This window comes from Polistes fuscatus, unplaced genomic scaffold (genome assembly GCF_010416935.1).
Source record: "Polistes fuscatus isolate 324 unplaced genomic scaffold, CU_Pfus_HIC Scaffold13, whole genome shotgun sequence".
NCBI classification, from domain to species: domain Eukaryota; kingdom Metazoa; phylum Arthropoda; class Insecta; order Hymenoptera; family Vespidae; genus Polistes; species Polistes fuscatus.
In genome coordinates this window covers 2,274,612-2,287,926 of record NW_025113031.1, presented here as the reverse complement: position 1 = coordinate 2,287,926, position 13,315 = coordinate 2,274,612, and the positions used below count along the sequence as shown (strand labels likewise).

The 13,315-nt window shown below is 36.4% G+C and overlaps 1 protein-coding gene across 2 annotated transcripts in view; it reads right to left on the bottom strand.

The window, feature by feature from the left end:
- LOC122513824 (suppressor of lurcher protein 1) overlaps positions 1-13,315 on the bottom strand; it is a 335,671-nt gene that overhangs the window by 284,974 nt on the left and 37,382 nt on the right. The window contains exon 2 of one of the 2 annotated variants that reach the window (XM_043630302.1): positions 8,113-8,179. The exons of the other annotated variant lie outside the window; for it this stretch is intronic. Within the exon in view, the coding sequence (XP_043486237.1) occupies positions 8,113-8,179 (67 nt within the window). The remainder of the gene's footprint in view (positions 1-8,112; positions 8,180-13,315) is intronic. 2 annotated transcript variants of the gene reach the window in all.

Below are 13,315 nucleotides of genomic sequence, written 5' to 3'. Positions count from 1 at the left end.
ATTTTTTTTTTCCTTTCTATTTCTTTTTTATTATTTCGGGGGTTTTTTGTTTTTCCTCCCTTTCCCTTTTTCTTTTTTTCTTTTCTTTTTATTTTTTATTTTTTATTTCGATGAATTCACGCTACGTCGAAACTGTGAAAAGATATAGCGAGGCGAGGGGCGTTCGTGCAAAAAATTTTTCCAATTTCGAGCTCTCCCACACTGTTTTCTCCCCCCCCCTGTCATTCAAAGTGGAACGAAGATGGAGGGATATAGAAATGTGGGGTAGGGGGATAGTTATTTTTGTTCTCTTTTTATTATTGTTTTTTTGTTTCTTTCTCTTTCCTTTTTTTCGACGGAAGGGAGGAGGAGAAGGAGGAGGAGGAGGAGGAGGAGGAGGGAAAAACATTTGTCCCAAGGTCTCGCTTTTTCCACGCTTGATCGAACGACATCAATCGACGACGTTTTAATTGATTAAATTTATACGATAAACATCAAGAGAGAAGAAAAAAGGAAGGAAGAAAAGAATAAAAGAAAAACACCATTCAGAAAGTAACCTAAAACATAGGACACAGTTAATTCGAAAGATTTATTCGTTCGAATAAGCTACGATGTAACGAAACCCCGTCCCATGAATTCACTATGGTGTGGTACTTTTTTTCGTTCAAAAATACGACTCTGATTTAGAGTTTCAGTCCTTCGATAAGCCTATAGTTTCCCCCAAGGCTATGACACTCCGATTACGTGATCATGCTGAGTGTTGCAAGTCTCTGATCGACGTACAAAGGGCCAGTCTATTGACCAACTTCCTCTAACGGATGTAATGCGTACCAGATAGATGGAAAGAGTTACAGAGAGAGAGAGAGAGAGAGAAAGAGAGAGAGAGATAGATAGATAGAAGCTGTGAATCCGATTGGATTCACAGTCGAACGCGTGATGGCGATCGAATGGAAAGACCCCAATGGGACCACGACTCGCACGATCGCTTCCGAACCTCTATCCTCTGACCCTTCCTTTCCCTTCCCTTCCCTTTTCACTCTCCTTCCTCTTCTCCTTGTTCTCTTTCTCTTTCTCTTTTCAACCCTTCACTTCACTTCTCACCAGTCTATCCCATGTTTCGAATCCTCGTGGCTTTCGTTAATCACAACTTTGGCGCCTCCAAACTAACACCCTATATATATATATATGTACAGCCTATATATATATGTACACCCTATATATATATATATGTACAGCCTATATATATATATATATATTGCTAAGGATAACTTTCCAACATTCCCGATACTAATTTCCCTTGCTCGTTCATCGATACGAAACACCGTTGAAGTTTCTCTTTCGATTATCATCACGTCAAAGAGATAACAAGAGTGAGAGTGAAAGAGAGAGAAAGGGAGGGAGGGAGGGAAATATAGAAGTTTTTTTTTTCATTTGTCTCGATTATTCTAATTTAAACTTTTCCAGCTGAGAATACGTAGTCGGTACGACAAAATAATTTACAATTTGAAAAAAGGGGATATGCTTTTTTTGTTAATTTCATTCGTAAACAATTATTTCCTCACCGTGTGTACACGCTTTTATTATTTTTAGAAAGTTCAAAAATTAATAACGAAATAAAAAAAGGAGGATATATATATTTTTTTTCTTTTCTTCCATTTTAATATCAACAAATGATCTTCCTCTTTGATTTTCTCTCGCGTGCGTGTTTTTTAAAATCGCTTGGAAATAAATATAAATAATTAATAAAAGAAAAAAAAGAGCTATTAGAATAACAATGTAGTAATAATTAACATTTGGACAAAACACAATGAGACGGAAGGTGAGAGTTGTTGGAGAAAGGGAAGAAGAAGAAGAAGAAGAAGAAGAAGAAGAAGAAGAAGGGGCTTCTATTAAAATTCATGCTACTTTTGTAACGTTAAGAACTTAATCCCGCTAAATAAACTTTCCGTTCGACAAACTCTACTGCTCGAACGGCTTCGTAATCCGTAGCCCGGTGCTTTGCCTTGCTCGATTTATCAACGTCAATGTTCCTTCCGGTAGCTACTTGGTGCTACGCGAAATAGGGACAAAGGGCTGGAAAGGGTATGCTTCGTAAAATTTCTCCTAATTATTACCAGTACATTGTGTCTCGAATTTTGTAGAAATTCTTTTACTTTTCAAGCTGCTAAAGTTTATTTTCTTTGAGATAGGTGCCTAACTATACTTCGTCCAGTTCATTCATAAAACTTCCCATATAAAATTCGATTGATCCGTGTGTGTGTGTATGTGTGTGTATCGAATAGATACATACAATTGTATTTTATCTTTAACCAACTCGTTCGCATAACTTTTCATACAAAAGTTCGATTGATAGTACTCGTGTATCTACACAATAGTCGATATATTTGATTTCATTTGATTTCATATGATTTTATTATATTTTATTTGTGTCCAGACACAAAATTCTGGACAAATTCTCAAGAGTTATACCTTTGATATACTATATGCATAACTATACGTATTCATGTTTTACGATGCTTCGTAGGAGTTTTGCACGAGTGAACACACCAACAGTGCGAAGTACCTACCCAACTTCAAAGTAAAATTCATTTTTCTGGGATTTGGTAGTAGAGAGTCGCGATTAATCTCCCAAGCCGCAATACCAAGCCTCGAAATTGAATTTCCTGAAACTCACGGATATATACGAATATATAGGATACTCTTTTTCTCTCTCTCTCTCTCTCTTTTTCTCTCTCACACACACGCACACATGCTACACACGGAGCAACGTTTTCTCTACTTTTTTTCCCCCTCTCGCATTCTCTTTTCCTCCCGTGCACACGAATTTTTATGGTGCCCACTCGATTTACCGCGAAACGACTGTTTTCTTTGCCTTCCATAGCCTTTCGCTATTTCTGAGCATTGCGAATCACCACGCGAAACCCCCAACAATCGATCTTCTCGAATGTTGCTTAACCACCATCGAGAAAATCTTTTCTTTTTTCCTAGCCTTTGTTTATTTTTCTCCTTTAGCGAATAGAAAATGACGAGGAAAAGGGGGGGGGGGCTGGGGCCGAGAAAAACATGTCGTTTTTTTTATTTTTTCCTCTAGCGACGACTATTCTGTTTCTTCCGGACGGTAGAATATTTCTATCTGACATACGAGCGAACAACATACTCGGCCCCGATCGTTGCTATCACTATAGTTATACGCGTTCACAGTGCCAGCTGTCGTTTCGGGCCTGTTGTCGTGCTCGTCACGTCACCACTGCATGTTTCCGCGATAAATCTAGCGTCGCTGAATCTCCTACGTTATTACTTCGCTTTTTCTAAACTCTTTCCAACCCCTTTTCCCTTCCCTTCCCTACCCCGCTCCAATTGGCACATCCTGAGCTTTTATTATGAAAAAAAAGAAAAGAAAAGAAAAGAAAAAATATCACCGAACTCTTTTCTCGATAGGCGGAAAGAATCGGATCCGAGCGATAAAGATTGATTATAATTTTTTATTTATTATTATAATGTGGGATGCGAGCACCTCCAAGCCAAACACTTAAGTAGGCGTTCGTGAAGAGATTGGACGGTGGGCCCTGGATAGCTCAATTGGTTAAAGAGCAGTCGCCCGGGAAGCGGAAAATGAAAATCTGGGTTCGAGTCCCGGTCCAGTCGGTTCTCAACGGCCCAATTTTTTTCACGAATCCTACAATAATATATATTATAATTATATATATTATAATTATATATATTATATATTATATAATATATTATAATATATTGAAAATAATAAGAATAGAGAAAGAAACAAAAAAATAATAAATTATGTTATCTATTATTTTTCATTTATACCGAAAAAGTGTATAATACAAATTAACGATTAAACGTGTATGATAATATTAAGATGATAAAATGTATTTTTGAAAAGATTAAACACTCCAGCAAGAGGTGCCTCGTAATAAATCGTAGAAAGCTTATATATTCACGACTTAAACTCGTAGCGTAAAGTTCACAGATAATAGTAGTAGTAGTAGTAGTCCCATCGGCAATGTCAACGCTTCACCCTCGTGGCAACTTCTAATACGACAAAGTCCTCGCAATACGAGAGGAAAAGACTCCTGGGATAAAGAGGAGACTCCTACTTGATCCTTTTCTTTATTTAAAGGTGCTTAGAGATTTTCAGACACTCGACTGGATGACTTTTGTCGTTTGGAAAAAGTATTCCCTAAGACTATAGAATAGTGATAGAAAGAAGGAAAGGAAGAAAAAGAAAAAGAAAAAAAGAAAAAGGACAAACGGAAGTCCCCTAGAAATATAAGGATACATGTTATGTTTATTATATATCTACACCTGTAGATAAATAACTTTTAGATAAGATAAAACAAAAGAAAATAGTACAAAATATATGAAATCTACATTATAATATATATATATATACATAGATATAATTCACAGTAAGAGAAAATAAGGGAGTTATACCTAACTCCCTTATTCAAAATGAATGACTTTAACGCCTCGAGTGAAATTACTATCTGCGGTTGAGTCTGACAAACTTTCTCTCCCCGAGCAAGTTGGATAACAAGGTGAGGTCGTCAAACAATCGAAGTGCGAGCCCACAATGAAACCACGGGGATTGGCAACCGGTTGAATTGCTTCGGCTTTCGAGTTCCGCTCGATGGGACTCCGATAAGGCTTGGGTCAGCAAACTAAGACATGCTTTAAGCTCGATCTCGATCTCGATCTCGATCACGATCACGATCACGATCAGTATTGCTGAAATTCTACTTACTTAAACCGCGTTATCAAAAAGTAAACGAGAACGAGAGAGAACGAATGATAGAAAAAGTGTTGGAAAGAAACAAAAATGGAAAGAATGGAACGTGAAATTCAACGTTAAGGATAGCTTAACTTTGCCACTAAAGTTCGAAACGTTGAAAAGCACTTGGTTTGCGAAGCTCAACCATATCGTTTACTATTTACATACAAATACGCGATTTGACTCTGTTAAAAAGGAACGGCACTGGTTTACGTTTTGGAAACAGCTTTCATAATCGTTTCTACTTTGTTCCATCCTATTCTCTACAGAATATGTTGAAATTTCGAAAATTATTATTACTTGAGAATGCACCATGATTCTAGGGGAATGCATTATTTATATATACATGTATAATCCTCGCATTTAACATTATTCCAAATAAATATATATTATATCGAGATTAATATATTCGTCGGATATAATTTAACGTAGACTAAAAATAAAGAAAAAGATAAAGATAAAGAAAGAAAAAGAAAAATGAAAATACATTTGTTGGATAAGCTATTACAGGAGATTACATGTCAGAGATGAAAGATAGGATATCAGTTAGTTAGGATAAGTAACATCGATGTGTTTTACTAATCCAAAGAGCTACTAATACTTCTTGAAAGATTTCTCAAGTAATCACCTTTCCCTTTTAGATGTATATACCTTATCATCTCTCTCTCTCCCTCTCTCTCTCCCTACAGGGTAGGTTGATTCCTTTCCTGAAACTCTGCACTCAACGTAAGGGTAGTTACCGGTAGTACTTTTACCACCGACTCGAAAGTATCAAATTGCATGGAGGCAAGCGTTCGATGCACCACGGACTTTACATAAACCCGTACTTTGCGTTTCAATCTGTGGATTAAGTTGCGCTAAACTTTATGGAATGCTCGTATACTGATTCAGAGTCTTAAACGGAAAGATCTTCCTCTCTCCGACCGCGGACAAATTTTACTACTCCTACTCGATCCCTCTTCTTATCGATACACATCGAAAATTCTATCTTATGGTTATTAACATGAAAGATTTTAGTTATAGTTAATCCTATTCGATTTTAATACGGACAAACCAACAAACAAACAAACAAACAAAAATAGACGAAGACGGAGAAACGCACACGTCCACACAAAAATAAGAGAGAGAAAGAGAATCGAGTTTAATGTAAGTTTAACAATTTTGACACTAGATATTATTAAACTTTCGATACTACTTCAACATCTTCAGATTACAATATAGTACTTCAGACTAAATTCTAAAGACTTTTGAAGGAATTCAAAGAACGAACCTAGACATTGTATTACACAACTCTCCATCTATCTATCTCTCTCTCTCTCTCTTTCACGCACGTTCAGTACTTGAAACAAATTTAACAAGTTTATCGAATAGCGTTAGAATTTAAAGCGTTCGCTGGGAGAACAAACTCGCTGATACCAGGGAACTAGTAAAACTGAACGAATATTTCTGTCCTTCGTTTATCGTGCCAAAATTGAGCTAAAAAGAGACAGAGAGAGAGAGGGGGGGGCAGTGTTCGTTCTATGCTGTTAAACACGCATAGGATGCACTCGTACCAATGTAACACGTCCAATAATGTCGACAAAAGCAATGAATACCGTTTACCGTCTACCAAATTAAATGCGATACACTTCTGTATAACGTTATTCGACCGTATTGCTTGTATGTACACGCGAACGAACCATTTCTCTTCTATCTATCTTTCTCTCTCTCTCTCTCTATCTCTATCTCTATTTCTCTTCCTACAACGTTTTCCTATTTTTACATAAATCGTATACTCGTATACAACACTTGCTTATAGGTATAAACTATCCGACAAGGAAAAACATAACGATCTATCCATCACGATCTTTCTTCTTTTTTATTCAGTTTTTTTTTTTTGTGTTTCTTTCTCTCCCTTAAAGTTACGAGCTTGCTACTACTATTACTACTACTACTACTACTACACTGCTATTCGCTTACGAACTTTCTTTAGCCAGGCTAGATTTTTACAGCTTGCAGTAGCTTATGACTTTGGAAAGGAGAGAAAGAGAGAGAAAGTCAGGGAGAGAATGAGAAAGAACGTAAAAGTCGACGAGTTTCCTCGACGTAATCGCGAAAGCACGTGTTACATGACTTACAGTCCTCGTCCACTCTGTCTCCGTCTCTCTCTCTCTCTTTCTTTCTATGGTGTGATCTCAACCCGACGTACTTACATTATCTCACGCTATACTACAAAATGACGGATCGTTTCGTGGCGAGGAGATAAAAATTTCAAGCACGCTCACGTGCACTATGACCGAGATTCGATATGGAATCTAAAATGAAGAGAGAAATATTTTCTCTTTCCCTCTCTCTCTCTCTCTCTCTCTGTTTTTCTCTTTTTCTCTAGCATCGTTATCCTTTTCCGATTTTTCGAATTTCAAACTTTCAAATCGCGCGCATAGTTTTCATCGTATATTCATATCCACGTGTATGTGTATATACTATATTCTAACACGTCGATAAGATCCTTGAGAGGATCGTTAGACGTAATAACAGCAAGCTTGTACCGAATCACCCAACGTTGGTCATTACTACAAATTATCAGCGTCACGTGTGCCATGGGTTGCACACTTGCAATTTATCCCTAACTTTAACACACCAGGAGAGAAAAGTTATTTTAGAAAAATACTAAATAATTATTTGATATTACACTCATTGAACGAAATGTATGGGTATTCGTGTATTTTACTTTCCTACAAAGAAAGAAAAGAATAAAAAAAAAAAAAACAAATTAAAAACGTTCCAATTAAAATATTTCATTTTACGATGCGTACTTCGCATTGACATTATTCGTGAGAAAATAAGTATAATCATAATGATCAGAGTTCACCAGAAAGGCCTGGGCGTTCTGTTTTTCTTCAACACGTTGCTTGGATACTTACACGAAACAAATGGAAGTAATACCTATACATAATAGAAATGTAGTGTGTCTAATAAGTTTTCAGAAGGTTGAAAAGTTTTGAGTCTAGCATGTGAAGGAAGGGATTCTACGAAATATAATAACCCTACTATCGTTCTTCCCCCACTCATTTCGTTCATTCGTTATACCTTTAAAGTTCGATACATCGCATAAACGTGACTCGTGTTAGCGTGATAAGCTAAGCTAAGCTTAAGCTTAACCATAGCTCGTCGATTCGCATTAACTTCAAAATATCCTTAATTCAACCTTTCAAACTTCATTTAATATTTTTGTCCGTCATTTCGATTTTATTTCAATTTTCATTTTTATCATAATATATACACGCGACCATTCTCTAATGATCTAATTTAATTAAAGAAACTTTTACTCGAGAAAATCATTTGCCGGCCGAATGATTAAAGTTTACCTGGATTTACGGCGTAGCAGTGGTTTAGGAACGGCAGCCAACAGAGCAGTAGCACCGCTCTCTGCATCTTAAATGAGAAACGAAAATTCATTAGATTTATGAGAAAATATTAAATAAATATACATTTTTATTTTATATATATACAAACTTTTCAAATATATAAAAGTTCATTTGATTACGTTTGTAAGTATTAAATTATTCGATGAATACATTCAACGAGAAAAACGTCGCTCTTTCCTTTCGATAAAAATATTCAATTTGATGGATTTTTTTCTTTTTTAATTTTTAATAAAACGAAATTGTTTATATATAAATTCGTATGCACGCTTGTATACACATGTGTGCAAGTTAAAGTAATAATTAACGGGTAGAGTTATCGACGTGAGAAGTAAGAGAACACACCACGATAATATCTCACGTCGTCTATCCTACTTTGTTATTACGTCATAAATAATTGACGAGTTTAACGGACACTGTTAATCATGTCGAAACCAACGGTGGATGAGAATAGCACGGAAACTCGAACGATCGGCAGAGTAACACCGACTCGGAGATGTTAGGACGTATAATCGAGTGTACGCGTGGTGAACACGTGTAGAGTAAGCCAATCCCTTTCTCCCTTTCCTACACACACACACACATACACACACATAGATATAAACGTAGGTACTACAAGTTAGCCCGTTGGCCATCGGCGTCGAAAGCAAATGAACTCTCTCGTGCTTGCGTATAAGCCAAATGTGCTGAAGTTCGAGTATATACGTGTGTGTGTGTGTGTTTGTGTGTGTATGTGCAGGTCGACGAGTCTCAGCTATGCTGAGCATTTCTGAAACTCCTGCTAGTCTTTAGTTCACGACCCTGCATCCAAAATCGCAGCTGTGATCATTTCAAACACGTATCGGAAATAACATTTCTTGGATATTACTCGATACCGAGAAAATTGGATCGATAGATCTGTAAATCCTTATTGCTCTTACATCATTTTCAAAAGAGAGGAAAAATCCGAGATATATGTAAGTAAGTATATAACCTTAGATGAATACGCGTTCCCTTTTATATGCTTACGTCTTTAAAGAGATTTCATCATATGACTGACTGTGTGATACGTATCGGAAAAGAAATAAAATGTATGTATTATATTTTGATAGGATCAATGTCGTATAAGATAGTGGTAAAAGAAATGGACAAAAAAGAAATGAAAAAGGAAATAATAAAAAAGAAGAAATGGAAGAAGAAAAAGAAGTAGCAAGGGAAGGAAAGAGTTCGTAACTCGGCCTGGAGCAATTGGAAAATCAGAAATTGCCACGAAACTTTCTCTCCCTCCTCGGTATACAGGAAAAGTGCAATATCGTTGAGTGAATTTCTTGCTACTTCAAAAAGAATCCAATTGTAAGAGATCTTCGGATGCATCCGATCGATAGCTTCATTATTTCTAATTGTAAGTATGTAACGATAATAATGACGATTTGAAGTATTCAAAAGAATACCGATTAGGAAGTCGTCGTTTAATTATAATAAGATAAGCAACAACCAATAGTAGGAATAACCAACGAGTACTACAACCCCCGCATTACGAATTCGAAACAATCGGATTTTCCTAGCTGAAACATGCAAACGCAACGCGTAACGTACGCGTATTATATTCATACAAACGTATACTATATATGTGTGTATGTATGAATGTACGAGTGAATGCTGCAGTTTTGGTACGGGCATTCGACATCGGTCGAGGTTTTGTTCCGCTAATAAATTTTCAGGGAAACAAAAGACAAATACTGTGGCAAATAGGTAACCCCCCGAACACATTCACGGATTTGCTATATTATTTCATTTCATTTTCCATACAATGTGAAATTGTCTGAATGATTGCTATTATAGATCGATAATAGGACGATGATCATAGGTCGAAAGTGCATCAACGTTTCCATTCACGGATCACCGATTGATCGTGACGATGATTAAATTATTAACTTAACTTTTCCAATCATTTCTACAATATTCATTTTATACAACAAAAATATATTGTAATAGACATTTTAATAAAAGGGAGATATCAAGAAAAAGAGAAAGAAGAAAATGTAGAAATGTTAGAGGTTATCGAAAAGGTAACCGAGAAGACGTAAAGCAATAAAAACCATGCACCGATATTTGTATCTCGATAACGCTTGAAAATTATATTAATCTCTTTTGGTATGTACCCGAGAAAGAAAGAACTAGGCCGCCTTCCGTATTGCATGGCCAAAAAGAGAATGAGAGAGAGAGAGAGGGGGGGCAAGGGGGAGAGGGAGAACGAGTTTGCAAAGGTCAAAAGTGCATGAATTGTTGCGAAGTGCTTGAGTCCTCCGCTTTCTCGCTGTGAACAGTACAATGCGATCGGTGACCCCGTTTCATTCCACCAAGCTGAAAACCACTGCCAGCTGTGCACGGCTTCGCGATTAAGTTTTTCTCTTCTCGACGCTCACACACACACACACACACACGCGTACACCCTTCAACCCCCATACAATCCCCCTGCCCCTTGAAAACTCTCAATGGAACTCGACGATGACGTATCGTTTTTCAAAAAGTCCTCCTCCATGTATTCCGTAACACTCGCCGCAACATACGAATTTTTAACGTATCAATATGTCCTGTCAAATTGTTAATACGTATGTTGGTTGTAACGTTGCTACATTTCTCTTTTTATTTCGTCTTTCATTTTTGATTTTTAAATTTTCCCTGGTAGACAGACAGAAACGCGAATCCCTCCCTATCCCTTCTGTGACAGGTAACAACAGAAATTTTGCAAAAAAAAAAAAAAAAAAGAGAAAAAAAAAGAACTAATTTCATCGCGTTGTAATATTCGCATCAAAAACGTAGAACATTTTTTTATATTTTAATTAGCAACTATATGAAAGAGCTTCGACATTGTTACTTTAATTCTTTATTTCGAAAAGTCTGGAAAAATACGAGAATTTCGTTTCGATTCGAAAGAGAGTAAAGGAAAAAGAGAACAAGAGGGTGAATGTACACACCGATTTCATTGGCACCTCTCTCTCTCTCTCTCTTTCTCTCTCTTTCTCGCTCTCTTTTCCTTTTTTTTCTCTTTTTCCCTCTTTGTCCAATTGTTACCCATCGAACTACGTTTCAACCTTTTCGTGGTCATTTATAGCTCGTACAACGTAGGAAAAGGAGTATTCAACAATCAGTACGCTTTTTTCAGCTCGAAATTGAGATGGCTTTTCGCAGATACTCGTTCGGGCAAGTAGAACGAGTCAATCTTTAGTCAGTCGCTTCATACGTATGAACGAACTAACAATAAAGAAAAGCTCGGAAATTGAATTTGACTAATTTCCAATCGATGTTACACATATTTTTCTCTCTCAACAAATTCATTTTATTATTTATTTATTTTTATTTTTATCCATTAACCATAGACAAGTAATTAGAATAACTTACAAGGGAATATGATTAACGATAGTAACGAAATACATGAAATTTTGTTAGCACCATGTAAACGCGGAATTCGCGAAGATTAATGAGAGATAGTACGAATTTTAAACGAGTTTGAAGGCTGCTCTTGTTGTTGTTAGTAGTTGTAATAATGATGGTGATGGTTTTGATGATGATGGTGATGGTGGTAGTGGTGGTGGTGGTGGTGGTGATGGTGATGGTGGTGATCAATTATTCCAACGCGATATTTGAAAACTATCGGACAGCAATTTGGCTGAACCAAAAGGTAGGTTAACTTGAAAATCATTAAAAATCATTTGAAAAATCCATAAGAGAGATAATAGTGGCATCAGCCATGAGAATTTAACGATAAATCCATCGACGAAATTTTCTTCGACGGCTATTACGAGGCATCGAATAATAACGTTGGATACCTTATCGAGATCATTTAATCAGTATTTTCCGATAATCGAACGAACGAGCAAGCGCGTATCCTCTCTTCCAGGGCTATCGCATCGAATCTCGTATCCGTGCAGATTCAAAACGCCACTATAGCTTCGAGAACAACCTCCTGATAACATCGTTTACTCTCCTCCGCACTTACGAGAATCCTCTCCCTCTCTTCTCTTTCTCTCTTTTATTTCTCACTCTCTCTCTCTCTCTCGCTCACACTCACTCGAGGAACTTTGCGAAACAACAACAAGAACCAATATTCTTCACTTCCCGGGCAATTCTTTTCTAAGGAAAAAAAAAAAAAAGGAAATATAAAAAATAAAGGGAGTAAAAGAAGAACAAAATAAGAAGAGAGAGAGAGAGAGAGAGAGAAAGAAAATAAGAGGAAACGTAACTTTGCTTCACTCTTTTTACTACGCGCGGGGAAAAGTTTTTACCTTCGTTAAAACCTTCGAAACTAGTTTTACGAGAGAGAAATAAAGGAAGGATAGAAGAGGAAGGGATAAACGATATATCACGATTAAAATTTTTCACTCTTCCAGTTGAACGAACCCTTTCCCAAAGCGTTCCTCCTCTCGAGATTCCTAAAACGGGGTTCGCGGAAAGTAGGGTTCATTTCGAAAAAAAAAAAGAATAAAAAAAATTATCTATGACATTCTATACCGAAATACAGAGAAAACGATAAAGGGAGAAAATGACGAAGAAATAGGAAAGATACTCAAACAATATTTTCAACGATAGATTGTTTGCTTGTCAACCTAAAAATGTGTATAGAAACGTCAGATAGGCCCAGGGAGGGGTTCCATTTCAGTTCATTTTTACTTGTCTCTCTCATACTCTTTCCTTGCAGCTTTGTGTTGTCGGGTAAAGAAGAAAATGACAGGGTGTGTTAGTCCGTAGGAAATATTATATAGAGTTTTCTTCGTTGTCCAAAGTGGCCACGAGCCAGTAACAACCTTCCTACGACTCGGCTTACAAAGAAAAGAACCTGTACGATATTAAAACTTGGCATTCACTGCTGATCTTGAAATAAGACGAGTGAGAATCCCTTTTTTTTTTAGGATCAGCACTTTCTTTACTCTACCCTTTTAACTACGTCAAACTTATCTGTTTTAATATTAGACTTCAAAGATACTCGGGGGGAAAAAAAAAATTCCTTTGAAAACTTATATTAAATATGACGAATTTAAAATGAATAATTTTTTTTATGATGTATAAGAAAGAAAAAAAAAATTAATAGAAAAAAGAAGTATGAAATGATATTAAGCGTTTTATGTATAAATACACATATAAAAAGAATTTATATATATTCTCTCTG